The sequence below is a fragment of the Rhopalosiphum maidis genome, chromosome 1 (genome assembly GCF_003676215.2).
Source record: "Rhopalosiphum maidis isolate BTI-1 chromosome 1, ASM367621v3, whole genome shotgun sequence".
NCBI classification, from domain to species: domain Eukaryota; kingdom Metazoa; phylum Arthropoda; class Insecta; order Hemiptera; family Aphididae; genus Rhopalosiphum; species Rhopalosiphum maidis.
In genome coordinates this window covers 57,919,614-57,945,086 of record NC_040877.1, presented here as the reverse complement: position 1 = coordinate 57,945,086, position 25,473 = coordinate 57,919,614, and the positions used below count along the sequence as shown (strand labels likewise).

The 25,473-nt window shown below is 32.0% G+C and overlaps 1 protein-coding gene across 2 annotated transcripts in view; it reads right to left on the bottom strand.

Moving 5' to 3' along the window:
• Positions 1–22,489, bottom strand: part of LOC113560971 (calpain-1 catalytic subunit-like) — an 86,848-nt gene extending 64,359 nt beyond the window's left edge. Inside the window, exons 1-2 of one of the 2 annotated variants that reach the window (XM_026967119.1) lie at positions 22,148–22,489; positions 14,777–14,946 (exon numbers count right to left, since the gene is read on the bottom strand). In XM_026967119.1, coding sequence (XP_026822920.1) covers positions 14,777–14,933 — 157 coding nt within the window. In that variant the 5' untranslated portion in view covers positions 14,934–14,946; positions 22,148–22,489. Of the gene's footprint in view, positions 1–5,110; positions 5,265–14,776; positions 14,947–22,147 lie in introns of those variants that run through there. The other variant, XM_026967120.1, reaches the window with a different exon arrangement.
• Between the last annotated feature and the right edge of the window lie 2,984 nt (positions 22,490–25,473).

Here is a 25,473-nt window from a genome sequence, read left to right as displayed (position 1 = left end):
GTGATACTAGCTACGCATTATACTCCACCACTTTATGATTGATACATAATCGCCGAGAAAACGGTTTGATTCACGACTGACTGACCGAATTAATTACCCGTTCGCGCGAGTGTGTACAATACGTAGACCGTGGGTCGAGGCGACTATCGTCCATATCATTTGGGTTTACGTTGGTCGCGAGTGGATGACCGCGATGTTTTTTCTTTTAGTTGGATTTAAAGGATAACTGTGATGCAGCTGATAGTTTTTACAACGTCCACTTCATTGCACCATCCGATTGTCAGCCAATAATTTTACTTTAAATGACTGACCAATGTAAAATAGTATTACGATATTTACGGTTTAAATATATTGACGGACAGTCGCGATAACTAATTCCACGTTGTTAGTGGATTCGTTAGCAGTGCCTGGCTGTAAGGGTCATAAAACGCAGTCGAGGCTCTGACACGCCGGAAAGATTAGCATCCCGATCTTTCCCGGTTTTTATTTGGTCCAAAATGTCCAAATACTAGTTATAGCGGCGTTTTTTTTTTAGCTCTTTATTATATTCTCACTTAAATTGATCAACAGTTTTAATTACAATTGAAACGTCATGAATGTTTTTTTAACTATTCATTTACATAAAATATACACATCATATAGGTAATAGGTTTATATTTAATATCTATGTTATATATTCATATATACTCAATGATATATTAAATGTAAGACTTGAATTAGTTTTGATGGTTACATAACTTAACATGCAACAATTTTAGATAGTACGATAATTATACGTTAATTAAATTAAATTAATTTAAAATCTATGCGTGTACCTATATTGTATATCTTAATATTACACTTTTGAGATCTTTAAATTTAAGGTTTTCAGACTTAAAAACACTTTAGTTTCTACTGTGTTCGTGATGTAATATAATTTATTATTTTATTATTAATACGATAGTTACGAAATTAAAAAGAGTAGAAAATAAACTACAATTCATATAATAATATAACGTACAGAGACCGAAAAAAAAGGGTAGTTGATGAAAAAATGATGGAATGCATTACTAATTAATTAATTTATATGTATTTATAAAAACTCTTAATAAATATACATTATTTATATTTAGAAATAAAATCAATTAATATATTTCTTATATAATATATTATGAAAATGCTCAAAGTTCCAATCTCAGATTATATATATCGATATTATTATTGTTATTTTTTTTTTTTTTTTGAGAGAGAGAGAGTGGGGATGAAAGATCTCGAGAGTGGAAAAAGAAATATATTATATATTATATTAGCCACCAGACGTACACATCTGGACCCGGGGTAGTTGAGAAAAATAGCAATTAGCTAGCGTAGCATCGCGTTCGACTGGAATTGCAGTGTTGGCGTGTTGTTAAAATAATAATAATAATAAATCGATAAAAAAAATATACATTACAGCGAAACTGCAGCTATTTATAAGTATATATATTAGTCATTAAGTATATAATACGATAAGATCTCAAACGACTGTGATTTTTTCCACGACTGTTCTTATGAGTTGTGACGCATACGTTGGTTGTGGTGGTATACTTTGTTAAATATTATACAGAAATTGAGCGTCTATCGTAAGAAAGTTGACCCAATCTAGTGTTTAAATTATATTTCAAGTCAAACGCAGATAAACTCTCGTTACTTATTTAGTAGCCTACTTGACGGAGCCAACAAAATCTGTTGGGGTTATAAAAAATTACTGACTCCATATAATACCATATTTTCCGATTAGAAAAAAATGATTTATCTGCAGAATAATTGGTAAAGACATAAATAAAATAAATAGTTATTATGTTAGTGTAGTATAAAACAAATGTATTATATATACATTATCAAATTTATGAATAATGATCTGATAAAATTATATTAAAGAAATAAGAAAGTATAAAAAAAGAAAACTAGCGACTTTAATCTTTTCTTTTTTCTTCAATTTTAAACTGAAATAGGTACTCAGTATGCAAATAAAATACCTGGACTCATTAGCGTATTACTATGTGTAAGATATTAAACGTCTTTTTGAACCCTACAAATCCACTCAAACTGCTCTTTTATGAAATATACCGAATCGACAATATTCTTATAAATCAAACATCGATAATCGATAGTAAATCAATATAATATTATTATATATATTAATAAATGTATTATACCTATTATATTATGATTTGGAATTACAGTTATTAATACTTATTAATACAATTATCATGCCATTAAATAAATCACAAAGTGTCCGCAATAATTTAAATCGCCGTAGCTGGGTACTGAGTATCTACCTAGTCGAGACGTACGTGAAGTGTACCAATAGACATAAAAAGGACGGGAAAATGTTTATCAGTTTATATTAGCAGTTAAATAGATTAAATAGACTTGAAATATTCTAAATTTACATATTATATTTTTATCCATAATGTATTCGATTGCCCGTCGAATTTTGAAATATTCTTAATTCAACATTTTCCGATTAAGAAAGAATGATGTGTGACGACTGTATACGATATTACTCTGTACATCGATAATCCACGTGGATAGACGCACAAACGAAACAGTTCCACGACGAGGGGACGGACCGGAATATTATTATTATTATTTAATCCGTACCGGACTAGAAACGCGCCGCATCGATTGCGATCACCGGTGGTTTTCAAATTTAATACAACCTGACGGCCCGTACGAGCGGCGTGTCCGGTTCTCCAGAGATTGTGCAGTCTAAATCGAACTCGATTTATTATTATTTATTTATACTCCGCGGCCGGCGCACGCACACCATAATATTGTTACCATAACGTCGGCAGCCTCCGCTGTAATATACGCATATTTAATACGTAAACATATTATATATATATTTTTATAGGTACATGCGTGTTATATCGATGGCCGCGTCGGACGGTGGTTATTAAATTTTTGGAGATGCCTCGTCGCAGGTATTATTATGCATGCTGACTGCTGGAGGTACATTACAATATATTTTTTACCAATAAAAAGCGCTCGGCGGGAAGGCATTCTTGGAACGAGCACTGTGGTTTGCGACAGATGACTATAAAAATTACGATAAAAAACTAGCGATGTATACGAATTGTAATAAGACATGTTATAATTCATTAGTTTTTAGGCTGAATGTGGTACGGAAAGTATGCGAGTGTGGGGAAAACGGATTGTAAAAAAGTGTAGTGATATTTTTTGTAATAATAATATACATTTTAATCTTTGTACGATAATGTAATATGTACAATAAGTTACCTATTTACACATCTTTAAAAAAATTGTTCTTTCAGTTTAAAATTACACTATTATTGAAGTATAATATTCAACTAATATTGTCATCCGAAGTTTTATCTTTTAGCTATATTATTTTTGTATTTTTTTTTTCTGTAACAAAAAACATTTGACAGTTGTAACTTGTATTATTACATGGACCATGTTATAAACGGAATATGGATACGATATTATGAACGAACAATATAAAATTGAGATCCTACTCCCAATTGTGAGGGGAAAATCTATTCTTTCAAATATGCCACCGAATTACTGAAAAACTATAATATTAATACGGCAGTGGACGGCGTAATTATTAGCAAAATAGCAACTGCTAGACAGTGTCGTGTTGTTGTTATTATAATAATATTACTATCGCACTCTCAGATGTGTTAATGGTTCGTGATATCATCCCAAGGCTGCCGTGAATTAATAACGGAATTGGCCCGCGTACTAACATTTATATTTATTATATACTATGTTAAGTATATAAATATCAGAGCGGTGGTTTCTACATACCAAAAAACGACTTGCTCGAGGGCTGCTGCTGTTGCTCGTGCGCTTAGGATTCTACACTACGGCGGCCGTCACTGTGTGTGTATATATATATATATAACATACGATCGGGATAAATGTCAAAAGATCACGTTCGGTAAAAGACCACCGCGGGGCACTATACGAGCTGTTGCTGCAGATGTAGTAATTTTATATCGAAATCATTTCGAGTATATTAAAATATAATATTATATTATATTTTATATGTGCAGTATATTATGTATATACAATACGCATGAGTAAATTATTATCGAAATTTGCGAATTGATATAAAAATAGTACACCTCAAATCATATCCATATAAATAATAATAATATTATGATAATGTCGATTTTAAAGTTCAACGTACTTTCAAATTTCAAAACGTCATAATAATAATACTTATATAAAATATAAATAAATATATAATAAATGCAATACACATTTAACTATAGTGGAATAGTGAGTATAACATTCTATGTTTTCCTAAATAATCGATTTAAACCCAAAATTGGGCGTTGGTCGCCAAATATTGAAGACATGGTCATTTTTTTTTTAAATTAAACCACACGTAATACACGTTTATTAAATATAATATTCTAACTGTACGTGCCACGTAGAAATAAAATATTTCAAAAATTAAATACCTATACTAAACGTGGTGTTTCAGGTTTTTCAACGTTTTTTTTAGAGACCTGATTTAGTGCCATAAATATAATTTTTTTATCGGTCACCATTATTATGTCAGTTTTTCATCTCAAATGTATTTGCTATAGTAAGAAAACAAAATATTTTTACAGATGAATACGCTGTCAGACTTTCGAAAATTATTTATTTAATTCACCGTATAATTTTAAAATATGATAAAAAAATGTGTAAATTATTTTTAATATATTGTATATTTAATTACAGAAAAAAAAGTTTGATCGTGAGTCGTTTGAACTCTTTGAACCGATTCTATAATAAACCGTATAATAGAAAAATCTTATAAAAGTAGGTATATAATTGGCTAATCCATACCATCGCCAGTTTAAAATTGAAATATATATATATATTTTTAAATGTCCACGTACCATACAAATCGACCAAATGTTTTCAAACTTAAATCACATTCAATGTAATTTAAAATGTTTATATTTATTTTCATACGTATTAATCGTCAACAATACGACGACAAATACCTTATATATTATATAAACAATGTAATAAAATACAATTTAATTCAATAATATTTAAGCCAATCGAGTATTACATAAAATAGCAGTCGCATATATTATAATTATAGTGTTTTAAGTACCGCATAGTAGTGATTCGTTCCCGTTCGCGTACTCGGTCGGCGCTCCGTTCGTCTGTCGGTGGCTTTTTATTTCTGATCTCCTCCTCCTGCTCTTCGCCGGGGCCGATGTCCACTCGACAATGCTCGTGCGGCGCAACATATAATATTATTATTATCTTACATAATATTACTATTATGACGTATCAAAATACTATACGGTGTACAAATATTATTATTGTAAGCCGTACGCCGTACACAGAGACTTACGACACAATCTCCTCACGGAACCGCGAGACCGATGCGATGTACGAACGTATTATACGCGATTTTATCACGGGGTGCCTACGCCGATGTTACAGTGATCTGACGACGATATATCTTCGGGGCTTGTCGTCGTGGATAATAATATATCGCCCATATGCGCCCGTTTTTTTAATCAACGACACAAAAAACTCGCGCACACACGCGCGGTATAAATGTTCAATAATAATAATAATAATAATAATATAGCGAACGGTGCGGTAACACACAACTCGCGCGATCGTATCGGACGTTATTGCGATCGGGGCACGCCACACGCATAATATACGGCCGTGCGTACATTTATGTTTTTTTTTTTATACATTATTATATATTATTATGCGCGGCGATTGCGCAATGAGCTAGCTCGCGCGCGCGCGTTCGGTCGGCGTCGTTTATGTATTGCATATTATATAGGTATATCTGCTCGCAACCTCGTTAAGTCGTAGGTACGCATAATCGCGTGTTAATGTGGCTCGTGAGACTAAATAAACCCAAAGGTAATTGTTTTTGGATTTAGGTTGAGAGTCGGAAAACACACACAAGCGCACACAAAGTCGCGCGCACATTACTATTCTCAGCGTACATCTATTAAGAGCGTATATCATTATTCGACATACGCATATAACGACGAAATCCAAGTATTTATAACATACGAGCGACATTAGAACGAGCAATTTATGCGTTATTCTGCAAAATTATACTCCCCGAAGGTAGGTTTTAATAGTCTTTAAATTAAACTGAGCAATTGAAAAATTTTAGTAATAAATATATCATCAATGTAATAGCGTTTTATGATCTGTAAACATTTTTTGAGAAAAAAAATATTGTCTCATATTCTCATCTGATCATCAAAACATCACTGTCTTAACAGTTTAAAGTAAAAAAAAAAAAGTGGTGCTTATTAAAAAAAAATATATATATTAATAGCATTGTTACTTCATGGTATAAATATCTAAACAATAATATTTTAGTTTACCTACCTACTTAAAAGTTTTGAAAATCAGAAATTAAGCAAATACATAATGAAAGCACAATGAATAAATCAAGGAATGAACATTCATTATAATTTACAATGTTTAAGATACACTATACTAACGTAAATAATATGCACTAAATCAGGAATCACTGGTTGTAAAATTCTGCAGTAGTGTTGTGCGTCACGGCAAAGTACATATTTATTTTAGAGTATTGAAAGCTGTTTAAAAGGAATTAATTTACAAGATATACTTACTGTATGTATAAATAAAAAAATAAAGTGAAAAAGACGATCAAATATTTTATACAAAATATTTTTAAGTACCTAATATAGTAAAAATCTAAACTTATTGTGCTTACAGTAAGTTGTTAATAGCTTATTATTAATTACAGCTATATTCATAAGTAACCATAATATTTATTCATAAAAACTAATTTATTTCAACGTATTCTAAATTGACTCACATTTATACACGTTCACCGCAATAATATATACTTCATTCTAAAATTTTTTTTTTAATGTTAACTGTGTTGTTTTTTGTTTAGATAATTAATTTGCTGTGTTCATGTATAAAACTAAACTATGTCAAAGGTAGTTTAATAGGATTCATGTATTCGTGTTTGAATTTATATTAAAATTAATTATATATTTAATTTGTTTTAAATACGTAAACGTAAACAGTAAAATTACATAATTAATGTTTAGATTGATGTAATAAAATAATAATATTTCGGCTGTTTAGAATTATAGTAAAATATAAATTGTTTAGTATAGCAGGAAACTAAAGTACTAACGAATAGTAGCGTTTTGTATGAGAATGTTTAAAAGTTAATCGATCGTGAATACTAGAGTACTAGACATGTGACCCGGTGTGCCGAAGCGTAAATAACATAAGTTTTATTTAAAACAATAAAAAAGAAGAAATGAGAATATGCTTTTCATACGGTTGTAAGATTTTTGTTGGACCACAAATTTTACAAACATGGTTTATAATTCACAGAATAATATGTAATGAAGTATGAGGCTCATTAAGTACCATCTGATTGAAATAGGACATTGACATTCCAATTAAAAAAGAATATACACGACACTTTTTAAGTATTATCCCAAGAATTTTTTAACAAAAAGAATAAAAATAAATAATAATAATGTTTTGTCAATAAACATATCCTGCTGTAATTTCCAGAACATTTTCAACGATCACTATTTATATCATGTATAAACACTATTAAGCGTTAAGTAACTTTGTACGTAAAAATGTAAACTCATAAAATAAATTAGAGTATCAGCTTTTACACTCGTTTTAGTATAGGTACCCAAAAGGTATACATATATATATATATTATTTATGTTATACTTTTTATGTATTCAAGTTGTTACAAGTCAGATAAATTGAGCTATCGGTGGTAAATCAATGATAAACCAATGGAAATCGAACGCACTTAACAATAATTATACTTTTTAACGATTTCATACACGTTCTCTGCTGGATTCTGGAATTAACGTTTACAACGATAAAATGTAATTTATAAACTACGAAAAAATGCATTAATAAAGATATGTGTATGCATTTAGTATAATGAGTTTTCAAGCCATGAATCTCAAAAGGAAACCGGTCGAGACGATTGTTTAATCGAGTTTGCACCTCGTTCGGGATGATCATAATATACGTCACATTCAATCAAGTCGCTGTGGGCGTGAGGAAACGATTCTTATACAGTACAATGGTGTAACTGCTCGACAAAACTGCACGTAGGAGTGATGTGATAATCGTTTGACGAATTCTTCGTGTTCCTGCATATACAATGCACGTAGTATATATATATATATATATAGACATATTACGTGCATTGTAAAATACGGACAATACGGTGAATCGTCTGTGCTAAAATATGTTCCTTTGCGCCCGAGCAGAAGCGATTACGTATAAAATAAATGTTTTTTTTTTTTTTTTGCATATCGAATCGCACGGAAACACACCGCGCGTAGACCTGACTTTACTACCGAGGTATATTACATATTATACGACACGGGTAGTTATTATCGTACGTATACATTATAATTATAATATTATACGTATACTACGGGGTAGCGCCAACCGTCCGCGGTTATCCAGTCCTTGGACATGTGACGGACAGCCCGCGCCCACTGCGTATCAACTATATATATCTTATATTATGTAATAGTAATACAGACCCGATGTCTGCGTATATTCTTACTTACAATGCGCATGGATGTGTGTATGTATGCATTATATTCAAGTGTTTGTGTGAGAGGTGAGATCATGCCCAATGTTGATGAGGTTAAGCAGGAAAAAAACAATGCGATTAATGCAGAATTGCGCATAAAAAAAAAACCGCTCATCAAATAACCCTGGCCGCCCTCTCAGACCAAACAACACGATAGGAACGAATGAACGAGGAGCGCGTGTGGGTGATGGTGGGCTTTCACTGTTTGTGATTTTTTTTCCTACCCAAGGTCGTCGCGGTAGGACAAAACTTTCGATTGGATCGTCGGCGGACGTTCAGAAAACGAAAAAACTCTATTGTTTATCAATAGAGCATAACAATGTGTTTAATAAACGATTCGAGATCAATTCAGTGGTGTCAGAGGGTTCTATAACATAAAGTAGGTAATAAACTATACCTAAGCACTGCGATAGGAATATAAAAGTATAACGCCATATAGTATATACAATATTATATGTATACAAACAGTATACACACATACATCCTGATAGTGACGATGTCGTGTAAAGACAATATTTAAACAACACACTTGGACAGAAAACAATAGAAAACGTTCTATAGAAAGAGTTCTAAGAATTCCGGAGTTAAAAAAAAGAAAAGAAATAAGCAAATGAGTAATTACTGGTTTTAACCATCGATTGAAATATGCGTGTCATAAATGTAAAAAAAAAAAAACAATTAAAAATATTAGAATAAAATAAATAGAATCAACAACAATTCGTAAAAAAAATATTCTAATTCTAATACGTTACGTAGTAACTACCGCGTAACAATATTATTTACACAAAAGTTATGGTCAATTATTGTTAAAAATATTGTATATCCGTGACTTAACTTACATAAAAACGGAAGCTAGTACTTTAATAATTATAATATGTTTTTAAACTAGTCAAAGTAAAAAAAAAAAAAAAAAACACTTTGAAAATGTATTTATATGCGATAATTGGATAATAAAACAATATAATATGTCAATGTGGCCATGCCCGCTAATCATATGTTATAATATTATTAGTGCAATACAATACGATTGTATAATATTAGTATTGTATTTTTGTGGCGTGGAAAACTTGTCGGCAAGTATAAGAAAAAAAAAACAATAAAAATGTTTTACAATCGTCTCTGATCTGTCGTAGACGACGATGACGTCGGATATAAATGAAAAAAAAAATGATCTGCGTTCGACTGAAAATGAGAAAACCGGTCTAGTAGCGCGAGAACTTTTAACTATAGATTAAAAACAATCACATTATACTCGTACTGTGTCTTATGCAGATCGGAGTGGTTTTGGGAGCATCTAAAATCAATCGAAATACGAAATCGACACTATCACGCACCAGTGGCACAACATAATATTATTTAAAAGGTATCCGAGCGAGTGGCGGAAAACACACAACTTCGTCGTACTACACGACGTGTACATACAAAAAAAACCACGATCATTTCCATTGTCATCGTCGTAAACCACGACCGTATATCGTAATATCGTCCGTCGGTTGTCTATTATTATATACCATAATATGTGTGATGCCTTATAACGTCTAATTTATATTATTTTATCAAAGCCCCTACGCGCAGAGCTCCGAGATAACACTGCGGATGACGGCCGGTAATAATAATCCAGTTTGGTCGACGTCGGGACCGGATTCCCGGGTTGTTGTCGATTAACGGACACGGCGGTCGTAATTAAAATCACCGCAAAATTAGGCGGCTAAACGTATGCGTGCGCGAGCTCGGCGGTGCACACGCATTACATATCATTACATATTATTATTATTATTATTATTATTATTATTATGCATACGGTCGCGAGATAAATATTAATAATAATATTATGATAATTGGACAAGTGCGTTGCTCTCGATAATAACACCGTTGTTAGTCGTGCGATTTATACAACTCGGGCGAAAAAAAATAAATAAATGGAAATTTAAGAAGGAGCGAATGGAAAAAAATAATAGCTTCGGATGCGGCGTCATTCGCCACCGCGTCGGCTGATTATATATAATAATTTATATATATATAACACGCGGCGGCGTGTAAAAGCCGTCGCCGCCGCTAATGAAGAGCGGATTCTTCTGCGGCCGTCGAGCTTTGGTCAGCGCGCGTCGATTCTCGGTAAACAAATAAGAAAAAAAACGGACGTCGAGCGCAGAAAGAAAGAGAGACGGAGAGAGACGTGGAATGAAAATGTATACAAAATAAATACCGCAGCAGCATCAGCACTCCCCGGCACATTCTGAGGTAAACGGGGCTAATTAATTGAACGCACGTTTTCATCAATGCGGTCTTACACACGTACACACATACGTATATTGTGTGCATGGAGAAATATACTTACTCGCGGTCGTCGTCGTCGTAGTCGTAGTTGTCTAATAGGTAATTGAACCGAAGTTTACCGTTTGATCGCGCAGCAGCGACGTCGTGAAGTAAACGCGTATGAAAATTTTTTGGATCTTGTCGGAACGGCCTATAATTATTGTAGACAGCCGACTCTCGGAGGACTTCGGCAACACGAATTTCGATAACTTGAAATTCTGGATATTTCGAATCAAGAAAATCCCCTTTTAAATCGCCATAACATTTAATGATGTTTGAAATATAATATCCTTAATTCGTAAAGTAATTGCACAAGTTTTCAATAACTCGAATTTTCTTGTCCGAAAATATTAAATTTATCACCGCGGTCATTTGTCGCTATAATAACTTGATTATTAACTCATTCTTGATCCGTAAGACCCTATACCGTTAACAATAATTAGAGTTCAGTTTTAATTCTTTTCCGCCCGTTCGTTTATTAGCGTATGCCGTAAAACGCGTTATTATGGATTAGCAAAGAGAATTGACATCATTATCACTCGTAGAAAATGTAAGATTGACTTAAATTATTAAAAAGGGCGAAAAGAAACCAAAATTGAAACGATAAAACCACAAAGAATAATTCAAAATTTCGGCGAGTACGTTTATTTTCTATTTTTTAGAGAATATAATTTATATAAATGCATTGCATAATATAACACATTAACTATATATATATAAAAAAAAAACACAATACATTATAAATAATAATTATACATATATTAATTTTTTTTTTATAATTTTTGTCTTTTAATCATCTCAATATTTTTAGCGAGTCCACCCTCCCCCTCGCCACCGTGAACTCTGTGTTACCCAGAGTGGAATGTATTTGAAATATTTGCATTTATATTAATTCCAACGCCTACACGTCTGTACGATAATTCGTACGTCCGCGTGTGTACACGTTACGTATAACATAATATGAGTACCTAGTACATTGTTTGAGTGACGTAGGTACTACAGTCATTATACCAATATACATTTTTATTAAAGTCCAGATTTGAAATGCAAACAAAATTATAAAGCACGCAAATCGTATTTTCACATTGACAATTTCTGCAGTGATTGTTGCGGAGCATAATAATTATATTATGATTTACTTAAACGTATTTGCATAGTGGTTTTAACTATTTTTTTTTTCTTTTTAATATATACCTAAATAAATCTAGCGCGCGCTACTTTTCATGTCATAATGCACAGATATGCAATTAACACGTTTTTATAATTTAATAATATATTATGCAAAACGAAGTGAAAATAAATGTTATTATTATAATTTGCATTGAAAACGTTATGAAACGTACAGATTTTTAATCAGAACTGTTCCAATTCCAAGTAAACTACATAAAATATACATTATGCGCATACCCAAACGATTTCAGGCTCTGGTTTTTTGCATTATAAAACATGCACGTCGAAACGCATAATACTATAACGTCCGCAATTCGCTTAATGAACTCAACCACAGTCACTCACGGCCAGTGTCCTTATAGGTAATGATCGTGTACAAAACATATCATATTATTATTTATATTGTACAAATATCCTATATAATGTTGTGTGCTCGCGCCCGAATTCTGTATAGTTATGTGGTACCTCGCCCGACTCTGCACCCATTTGAATACGTGGGTCACGCGGCCGTAATTAATAGTATCGACATTGTGTGTGTGTGTGCGGGTGGTCGTCTTCTACTCGACATAATTTTAATTTAATATCACAACATAACATAGCAGCATAATAATATTAATATTACAGCCTGCCCGGGTCGGTATCGGTCGTTGTTGCGGCAACAGCGTCGTGTAGTACTGGTACGGCGGCGATGCGAACCGATTACGATTTTCGAATGGAAACCGATTTCGATTAAGATACGAAAACGATGACGACGACGCCGCCGCATTATCTCCGCGGTAGCCGTAGCAGCGCGCGTGTACGTCATAAAAGGTTTGGTGCCCACAACAGCGCGGATCGACTGGGAATATTATAACATTTAAACACTGGTGCATCGTCATGTTCGCGTACTCTACCAGCTCACCGCGGTGTGACATGTATATATAGTGTAAATTATAGGTGTGGAGATATTTTTATTGCCGTGCAATTCATAGTGTATACGAACTGCAATAGGTATTTTAGTATTTTACTGCGCTATAATATTGTATAATATATTATTATACACAATATAATACGGTCATTTTATCACAAAACAGTGGTTTTCTGTACACTTGTGCAATGACTTAAAATTATGTAATAATAAAAAAAAAAAAATGTTAAGTTGACTTTTTTTACCTATATAATTGCACGCGGTCCAGGTCAGCCCCCACGATGATATTTACCCAATCGGTCACCGCTCAACTATCATCATGGCTCCATTTCATAAATTTACATCACGTGACTGCCGACACAATATTATGCTACTGCAGAAGTGCAGTGGAAATGTGGGAAACGACGGTCATAATAATAATATTATGATTACTTTCTGATTACGATGTTGAAGTCACGCATCATATTTTTTTCTAAAATGCAGATGTAATATTCTGCAGAATCCAATTTCTACTGAAGATGCACGCTGCACCACGGATTGGGTTTAATTTTCGAGAGTTCACCGTCATCTGAAGAACTGCGCGCGGCGGTGTAGACGACTATTTGCATACCGGACGTGGTTCGACGACGATTCATCAGACTATACGTCGTCGCCGTAGTATTATAATATACGTAGTAATTATAAGGTCGTCCTCGGGACATCCATTCATGAATAGTGAAAAAATAAATAATAATGAAAAATTCAAACCACGACGAGTCCGAAGGAGTCGTGACATTGCGGAGGAGTAGCCGCACAGAGCTGGAAGATGGTGCGGAAAAATAGAAAACACACGATCGTAATACGAAATAATAGCTGACGGGCAGATACATTATACGTAATATAATATATTTATGCGCGAATCGAGTGTGAGTAGTGCTGGATGACGCGGCGGTCGAACGGCGGGAACGGCATATACCCGGAGGATTTAGGCACGCCGTATCATAATAATAATATAATAATAAATGTGGAGAAGCGCCCGCGCAATCGTGATAAATACATCGGCTTAATGTTGTGTCGTATGCATAAGACAAGCGCTGGCCCACAATTTTGTTTTATACGATTTTGGAGGGCGCCCGTGGACCAGCGCAAAATTCTCTCTGTAGTTCTTTCTCTCTCTCTGTCTCTCTTTCTCTGCGTAAATCATAAATCGCCGTAACCGGTCATTATTATTATCATTACACACTATTACTATGTATACGATAAATATTATAATATACCTATAGTATAAAATACGCATACTATTGTATTTTTAGGTGAGATCAACCGTGAGCGCGCGCGTGCACAAAGGGGTCACCGAGATGTAACGCACCGGCACCGCGTTCACCAACATACGCGCGTCGTGTTCTGCACTTACGTTTGTAATACACCATAGAGGTATATATAGTATACACACTGTATTAAAAACGTCGTAACTATATTATAGCCTTATAGGTACAATGTGGTCGGCAAGACGATGGTTTTGTTCGATGTAACTATACTTAGGAGGTAGGTAAAACTTCCTACACACCAGAAAACCATGTTTAGAATGCCCAGAAATGCAAATGGACTTCACTTCCACTCAGGAACTAAATTGTATAAGAACCTTAAAGGTAAATGGTGAATGTAATTAAACCTGAACGTCCTAACAAATTTTTCCTGTAATGTGATGTTATACATGAAATAAAACTATCGCATATGAATATGATTATATGCGAATTACAGTATACAATGCGTTCATTCACACTCACCTTTGATGTGTCCGTTTAAGCCGTTTTTGTTGCCGTTGGCATAGAGGTGGCGGGCAGAGTAGGGATGTCGGTTGTTTGACGGCTGCGACGACGAGTGGTTGTGGCACATAAGCCGTACGCAACTGTCCCAACACCCGCCATGTTCGTCTACACTCATCTCATTTTCATTCCTGGAAAAACACAAAACTTCATCAGTTACCTACACATTCGTATTACGTTTATGAAAAAGTACGTGAACTACAAGAATATTACGCGAATAGTTCGGCAGTCTGTTTTTACACATATATGTGGTGTAAAACTAAGGGAATGCGTATGGCCCATATCGGAGATAGATTTTAATTAGGTCCAATTTTCCGTGGAGTATATTACCATTCAGGTAACCTACCTAGTATGTCCACTGCCAATAAGAATAATAAATATGATAATTCGAAGGTTTCGAAGGAATAGAAGAAACTGTACGTTTTTCCAAGGTAACAGTATCGAAATAGATGGCTGTGTCTGCTATATACCTATAATTTAGTGTAAGATTCAATAATGGAAGTGAGACAATGCTAAAACTGCATTTATAGGAAAACAAAGGAAGAGTAAAAAATTAGATAAATTGGCAGAAAATATCAACTCGTAAAAGATTAATAAAGCGGTTTTACCGTATAACAAAAGCGACGATAAGTTGAAAAAATTAGTAACGCATTACTGCAAATTAATAATAATAAAAAAAAAAAAAAGAGTAATTGGAAATCGACTATGGGACATTTTTTTCTTGTAGCACTGCGGCGGTATAACTCTACGACACCGTTACTAAAGCCTTCAAATTTGATTTGACATTGGTGCCCGGTGGATTGTTAAAAAAACGACGGTGTACACTACAGAATTGAAAACAGTTTTATTTTATTAAGAGTGTCTACATCAGTAATGAACTACATGCTGTATGAGCTAGTTTGACAAACCTGAGCAGCTGTAAGACATAACCTTAGATAGAACCTAACCCTAGATAGAATCAATCGATAACGGTTGTATTAGTTTATATTCAATTAGAAGATTCCGTTATAATATTGTACCTATCTATTGATTATGATATAGCAATTTGTTTATGTATAAGTATTCCGTCATTAAAAATATTAAGTACAGTTTTGAATGCAATGTGTGTGTACCGTGTACGGTAATATAGTTATCATAACGAAAATCGTTGTAAAAATGTAACATTGTAATGTGACCAAAATAATTTAATATTTAAATATTATGAAATGAGTAGATATTGTAAACCGATGGGAAAATGTTATACTAATTATTATCGAATGGTATTACGAGTATTAGATATTTAAGTATTGATAAATATGATATGTAAGAAACAAAATGAATAAATTACACTAGAACGAATAACAGGAGTATGTATAACATACGAAAACCAATTAAGAAAACATATTATAATATTTTATGTATGGACCACTTTTACGTTATTGTAGATCACAATATATTATAGTTATACACACACACACACACCAAAATTTCAAACACTCACTGTTCAATGCCCAATGTTTTAGTAACACATCATAAACAAATCATCAGTAGTTATAGTGTTATAATTTATAGCTATGTAGATTGCTAGCGATTTATGCAGCTGTAGAAAATAAATCCGATACAAAAATAAAAACATTTAACAAATAAAGTGTAGGTATTTCATACGCATTGCAATGTATTATAATGGAACGCTTAAACAACAAAAAATAAAAATAAAAATAACTAATAACAACATTGTACATTTGGACGACATGCAAGTGTGCGACAAAAATATATAATCGACTATGATGACTTTATAAAAAAAATATTTAATATAAGGCACGTTTAATTGATCTCATTAAGAATTTAAATATTGGGATTTCTTGTCGTATTTGTGTCGTATTCCTTTTGACTTGTTAAATTTATCACCGAAAAAGGCAAGTATGAATAATTCATTTTCACAACACATGTGTAATACATTTTAATTTTTTGTTTTTCATATTATAACCCATCGAAAATACGTAAATAATTATGTTTTTTCATCAAACAATTTATTAATAATTATTTTACCTTTTTAATGTTAGTATAATCAGTGTCAAAAGTGTTTTAAAAAAAGTGTTATTTTTAGTGTTTTTTTAGAATTTTTCTAATTCCGAGAAGACCTATAGAAATGAATAAATACATAATCAATGCTATAATATATAAAATGCATATAATTATTATATTATAGCATGATATATACTACGTATAAATAAACGTAATGTTCAAGCAATAACACATACAGATATATTTTTGTTTAGATACATATATGTATATCATATGTATGTATATAGAGGCACCCATACGGTATGTTATTATTTGTGTGCCCGCTGAAACACATGAACCTGTTGATAATTTACGATCCATTATAAACGCAATACATTAGCGGGTACCAGCAGCGCTGCCTGCGACGTGTAAAAATATGCAAAGTGAAATGTATTCCATATTTAGTCTAGTATAGTAGTATAACAACGTGAAACAAATTTGTACTTGACGCTGCAGCAGCAAAGGTCAACCGATATATGGACTAATTGCAAATGAACAAACTCCTCTCCCCCCCCCCCCGAATTGAATGAATTAAATTAATTGCTATACAATATAAAGAAAGGAGGTGCTCATAATTTATCTTTCGATCGCATTCAGACTATTCATTAACGATGCCCACCGATGATGACTAATGATTGAAAAATAAAACCTATTGTGGTATTTTCATCTATGTGGCAAAAAACATATTACGTGTGTTATAGTCGTTTCTTTGGTTAAGAAAAATGTGTTTATCGAGTTTGACTTTGAAACTCATCACTGTTTCTAATATTTAATGATAATAACCAATAAGTATCTAATACACAAAACGAAAATGAATTCAAGGCTTGACAAAAAAAAAAAAAAATAAAAAAATAGAAATATGTTTGACTATTATATTTATATTATTGAAATGTCACATATTACTCTCATATATATATTTATACAATGTATTGACACGATATATACATCACATACCATTTTTTTTTTTTAAAACGACTATATTATAGTTTATTATCTATACAGTACATGGGCATGGTTTATATTTTTAAAACTATATCTCGAAGGCTTTTCATAGTTTCGTCATAATATCGTATTACAAATCGAGGATATAAAAATTAATGTTTTTAATATGGGTAACGAAAACATTTTTTTTTAAATCTTAATATACAGAGCAGACTAAAATTTCAAGGTATCTTTTACAAAATAATTGTAGTACAATTGCAATTAGTAAAATAATGTAGTGAGACCAACAGTATAATAAAACTACAAAAAGTACAAATACAAAATACAGATTCAAAAAACGCGGATTAGGCACGTTTTTTTAACTCATATACACGTACTTTATAAAAACGAAATACTTAACAAATGTATATTTTAAAATACATTAAATGGTACGATTCTTCTCGTGGCCTCTACAATACAAATTTTAATCTTTTTACTTCATTGTCTAGAGTATTACCTATGTCTTACATTAAATTATGCATGGCGTATAGTGTTTTGAAGTCTGTAAGGTCATATATGACTCGAAAAAAAAACAAAACATCACAATTAATGTACAATATATAAGTTATAATAAAGTGGGACGTAATAAGCTACTTGTTCAAAGATTTTTATCGTATATATTGTATACAAATAATAATAAAAACCACCCACGAATATAAAAACTTCAAAATCATTCCTGTGACATGATGTCATTACGTCCAACTCCGAGTCATAATCTTGCTATATTATGTCTACCCGTATAAATAAGAAAATACGTAAATTCATTAACCAGATGAGACATAATAATGCTTATTTATGCAGAAATACCACCGAAAATAACGACAATCGACGTTCAAAACTTTAAAACCGTAAAACGCGTTCAATTTATTATTATTATTATTCACTGGTAGTGACTTATATTAAGTTATTTATTTAGTTTGAACGATAAAAATAGATAATTCAAATTTTATGAGTTGAATTTTAAATATCTAAATCAAGACTATTTTAATATATAAATTTTGGAAAGTAGGTTAATTTAATATATTATTAAGTATATGCCGGGCTGTTGGGTGACGATAAAATTGTAAACATAATGAACACGTACAGATACAATTATATTTATGGATCACACAATATAAAACGGTGAAATGTCGAAAAGACGAATGAGTGAAGACGAGTGAGCTGGCATTATCATTATTTTCATTATTATTAGATAACCATAAAAAATACTAGATAGATAAAAGTTAAAATAGCTTTCTGAATTTCAGACGATCTTTATTGTTGGTATAATCTTGTTATAACACGACATGTTATAAAACATTGTCGTCCACGATTTGTATACAGTAGTGATGATGACATAATAGATGTACTTACATAGAAACTCAAAACAAAAAAATAAATAGAAGGACTCGATAAGTCAAAATCAAACAGGAAACTACTCTACAAATATAATGTCATATTATATATTTTTATCGGGCATAATTGCCATTGCTGGTTGATGCTATAGGTTTTGTGTATATAGTATTAGCTGATATTCGAAAGCGTTTACGGTTGGAAGGGTACGCAGCGAAACGTGTGTGCGAAGGGTAAAACAAAAAAAAACCCAAAAACCGTACAAACAACGCGAGTTATTGTTATTGCAGTGAGAAGGGGCGACGACTGGAAAAAAAATTTTTTCCTTAAAAAAAAGCGGTGGCACGCACGACTGCAATACCGGAAGTGACGGAGCGAACCCTGTACGCGAGACGTACAGCGGCCACAGCAGCTGACTGGTGGCACCAGCTACCTATATTTTGTAGAATAATTTATTATTATTTATTACTGTCGTCGTAACATCAGTCTGGTTAGGAGAAGCGCGTGCCGGCAGGTGTCTGGTGTATAGTATTATTACACAACTTGTATAGGTAGGTTACACTATAATATAATAATATCACATAAATTATGTGCTCGCATTGCGCAGTCTCTCAAATTTCGTTTTTAACTACCCTTAAAAAACAAAACTAAGTCGACCATTTTATATTTAAAAAAAATAAAATAGTAACTTTCACTATTATTTTTTTCGTATGCACTTGATGAACACATAAATTCATTAAATTGTTCATGTTTTTCTTTATCTGAATACTTTGGTTAACGAAAAATACAGTTTAGGTGTTTTTCAAATACAGTGATCGTCTTAACTCATAATATTATATTTACGTACAAGTCGTCCTTATATTATATATCATACACTATATTATAATCACTATAACAGCTCACGCCCGTCATCCATCGTTTTTAAGCCGTTCTCGAATCGATGGCCAAATATCTCTCTGTTTTATATAAAAAAAAAAAAAAATTGAAATGATATATAAGTTTTGTAAAATAATTTTATTATCATGGAAATCAATAATGGACTTGTTTTTTTAAACTGTAAGTTGGATAAAAAGAGGCTTTAGGTATCAGATGAAAAGATGACGTTTAACAAAAAAAAAAAAAAAAAAAATATTCACAAAATAGAATTAACGAAAACTAGAAAAAAAAAATTAAAACAACCCTGAATACTTATAGATATCGTCAATATGACAGTACATTTTCAATATTGTAATGCTTCATCTTTTAAAAATGAAAAGAGGAGATCTATAAACATCTGCTATCGCCACGGAAAAGTTAAGCTCTCAAAACATGACACGTATCCACCAGAATCAAAATATTTATCACTGTACGGTGCAGATAGTGAATCAAATTAAGAAACCTTTTAGACAATTTTATAATGAGATATGAACTTTCAGCTTGCAAAAAAAAAATTTTTAGCCGAAAAAGATGTGGTCAAATATTTAATTATTATGGTCCCATGGGTTTTTCGGTCGAAGTAAAATTGACAAACACACCTCATTACAAATTATAATAGTTGAAGGAAGAAGTTACAAGATAAAACAAATAGACGCTTAAAATAAATGCAACAAAGGCTTAACATAGATGATCTGTAAGTTATGATTTCTTGAAATATTTGAGAAGAATAGCTTAACATTTAAAATATTAATTTTTCTTTAAACATTAAATTTAACATTGTTTTTTATATTTGTTTATTAACTTTAATATATTTTTCGATTTAAAATGTGTTCGACCAATGATATTAATTCAATTATTAGACTTTCTGCCACTAGATTTTCGATCAGATCACCTCACCCCTCACCCGTACCTACACATAAGACGCAACATATTATGATGTACTGTGAGTAAGCTGTGTATTCGGGATGTGTCGCAAAGAGTCAAAACGCTGTTGGATGTGTGAATTTCCACGGAAAACCATCAATAATCTTCGGGGTACTCTGCATTTCGTGTAATGTATCGTTTTGCTCGCACCACATCACAGTAACACGGTCTCTGTTCACCTAAACGTACTGAAGGGGCCTCGCACAAAGAAATGAGGGAATGATATTATAACGTCGATACAATAGTGTTACACGGTGAAATAATAAATAAAACGAATAGGTAAATAAATAGTTATATGGACTGGACCAGTTTTTATTATTTTTTCCAGCGGGCGCGCGTTATATGAGAGTCCGTGCCGTCCCCGCCACGGAACTCACTTGCACACGCCCGCGGGGTATTTCGATGTCCGAATTTATAACAGACGTTTTGCATCATCGGGTGCGCATAGATACGTCTCAAACAGGGGCAGTGTGGAGGATGAAAAAGATGTGATAGCTAACCGTAGACCGATTAAATGCACCACATATATAAAACAATGAATAATACTTCAACGAAACACTTTTAGTGTTAAAAAGCGATAATCATGAATGTTTATAAAATATTGCCAGTGTTGTCGGAGACTACTAATAAGTATAACACATTTGTATAAACTATAAATCATTCTATAAACGAGAAACGCGTGTCTTCGAAATATTATTCTATATTTTTTAATAAAGGAATGCCTCCAGTCCCCGTATAGCACATCCCTTGTATCCGTTCTCTGGCGTTGAATACGAACCATATAAGTTTCACAATACACATATCGTTTGTAAATTAGTTGTTGTACTATTCGACTGTCTTTATTTTCAATGTCGAAGAAGTGTGCACATCAAAGAGAATTGTTCTGAATTATTATGATGCGAAAACAGTAAACACGGGTATTGCAATTATTTTGATCACGAAATCATCAAAGGCTAGATGGATTAAAATCTGTAGCTCGCCCAGCTATAATTTTCAAATCAATTATTATACAATTAAGTAAACGCGTACAGTCGTGTATACCCTCGTGATGGGTAATAATATATAAGTTACTACGCAGTTCAGTCCAGTTGTATTAGGTTGTGATATAATAAATAATGATATATGTACAGCACTCACTCTTTGCCCGTGTTTTCTGCCAGCGGTGCCGACGGATTAACGGATGAAGAGCGACGTCCGACAATATTATTATTGTTATTAAACACCGCGCACTCGGATCCTCGCAATCTTTGCAAATCGGACGTCCGTAATACGCGAACACACAGACTTTCGGACACGACCGGAAACTGCAATTTTTTTTATTTCACTACTAGACGATCGATTATTTTGAGCACACGTATGCAGATGAAAATCGTTACTGTAACTAATTAATATCGATTTCGTATTGTCCGTATTGTCGTTTTATTCTTCTATACCAACTACGGCGAACGAAACGACGGCACACGTTACGTTAGCAGTCGCGAGGCGCACCGACTGGTCGGCAATTTAAGAGTCACACGTGACTGCTGGTGAACCGCCACCGCCGCTGTTGTAGTGCCCCGCCGTCGCCTCAGTAGTGCAGTACAAGTATGATCTATTATTACTATATAATATTATTACGTGCTCGACGCGTTGCAGTTCCGTTCTGCGACGGACACGGCGCCATCTGACGACAACCGATTAATAATATAACATAAAAATAAAACATTATTAATGATACATCACTGTTGTGTTATATTGCACCGATTTTGTTCCGTCTATTTTAAATTTTTCATTTGCATTCCATCATATAGCATGTGTACATGCCTTACAAACTTTCTCAACCATATGGTTGGGCTGTAAATACACACAAATCGATCAATTTTTGAAAAATCATTTTATACAATTTTTTGCTTATAATGTAGAAATTTTGTGTTGATTTGATACAATTGGTCTGAAACTCTGAACAGACTGAAAGTGGCTTAACGAACAATATAGTAACATACCACTACGCAAAATTAAAATGCTGTCCTCTAGGTAAATGATTGAACACTAGTTTACAACATTTTAAGAGTAAAAGAATTTTGAGGTAACATCATATCTTGTTTTTTCTTTTTTTTTTTGTAAAAAAATAAACGATATATTGCAAGCAATGCAACCAAAAAATTAAATTGTGTATTTTATTACATAATAATACACGGATGTAACTTTTTAGTTGGTATTTTTTCTATACAAAATACTTACAATTATCTCGAGGATTTTATCTTTTAAAAATTTGAAAATAAATATTTAAACTCTGATATTGACCTAAATGCAGTGGCTTGAATTTCACTTGCTGGGATTTCGTTATATATTGTTGTCAGACAGAAGTAGTAAAGTTATAAACGGACGTCCCGACTATAGTATAGGACCACTAACACCTATTTAATTATCCAATTAAATCGTAGCCGCCAAAAACCTAAGTGCGTGCAATGAACAACTCCACAAAGGTTTAAAAAAATATGTTCGTCAGACTGCTGCAGGTGGTCGTAACCTCGAATTGAACGACCGAAATCAAGCAGATGGGCGCTGCGTGCCGATCTACGTATATAGGTAAGTGTCGGTGCAAGTTCTTACTAACGAATTACATTCGTGTTTAGGTGTAGGTATAAATCGTATAATGCATAATATTACGTAGAACAATATTGATGTAACAACTATGTCGCCGATGAATGGATATACAATATATATCATTATTATTACATGATCGCAATTGTTGGAAGACAAACAAAAAACGATTTCCTTGTGAACTATTATTTTTAATTTAGATTTAGATTGTAGGCGTCTATTTCCATAATCAACTGTAAACAATTTTTAAAGTTTTGAGTATACATTTGTTGGTCGTTAAATGGGTGATTTTGAAATCAAATGAACCAATCAAAGTTTCCATTTTCAGTTTAAACCAGTTTTCGGCGTATTTGATATCAACATTGTTACATAATATAGTATTCAAATTAGGTCTAAACACTCTAACACCTAGAAAATACCATAAAATCGCTTATTATTCAACTCCAAATCAAATAAAAATTAAAAACCATTTCAATTGACGACTTATAAACTTATATTAAATTTTTGTATTTACATAATAATAGTATTAGGTATTTTTTTGGTTAGATTTTTATAGCCTTTGCATATACTTAAATACATATTCAAGGAAATACTATTATGTAATGTTATTTAAGTTAGGTACTACCTTATACTTATACAAGTTATCCCATTAAATAAAGTACTTATTTTTTTAATTACTCATCAGCACTTTGAATGTAATTTATTATATCAACTTAAATTATAGTATTTCACTTTTTTATAGTCAATAGTTTATGTAATAATATATGTATTGATTACAATACAATGAAAGCTTACATGATACCTAATACTTATGTCTTTTTCTAGATAGAATAACATATCATACGTTGTACATTTCTCAATTAAAAAAAACCAAAATTCTATAGTCACAGTAGTTTTTTTATAAGCGTTTAACTTTGTAAAGTTGATTAATAATGTGCCTTATTAGAGTTCTATATAATGCAAATGACAGTTTGAATAGGTAATTAATTAAATAAAAATAATAAACCATTAACAATGCACTATAAATATGATATATTTTAAAATTTGGATATTCGTATAACTTATTCTTTTATAAATGTGTGATATATAACTTATTATACACTTAAATTTGTATTTATTAAAATACATCGAAAAAGATTTCATACTTCACTATAAAATTTAAAATAGATGTAGAAAAAATATATTTTTTTTAAATGTTATTCTAAGATGTCATAAAATTATATAAAAAAATACTTTCAAAAAATATAAAACTTTAAATTAATGAGTGTAAACACTTAAATAGTAAACGGTTCAATTTTTATATTGCTTTATAAAATTGAAGAACATTTATTAAACACATACCTATTATTACATGACAAAAATTTTAATAATTGCTATTTCTATAATCGATTTATTGATAGGTAGTGTTGTGAATCTGGCGGCGATATTTGGTAATACAAATTTATCTTTCTCTGTCAGAGATTAGAAGGTCAACATTTATTGATACTATGCTTGATTTATTTCTTAGAATGTTCTCTAATGTTTTAAGATTAGTAGGTAAATATAAATTGGTGGTTTTATGCCTGAATTGACATGTTTCTATTTATTTTTACGTACTTACTAAAACCGATTTCACCAACAAAATGTTAACAAAAAAAAAAATCTCACTTTTAACGTGATGGTTCTATTTGTGAATTTTTAAAATAAAAATCGTAGTTTCTTGTAATTAAACAAAATGTTTTTATAATAATTATATGATGTTAAAATTAACTGTCACACTATTTTTTAATACCTAATAGTGAAACTATTTCATCACCAATTTATGCCTTATAATTATAAATATAAATTAAAAATACTAATTTTGATTTTTTATAACAGTGTATCATTAATGATATTAATAA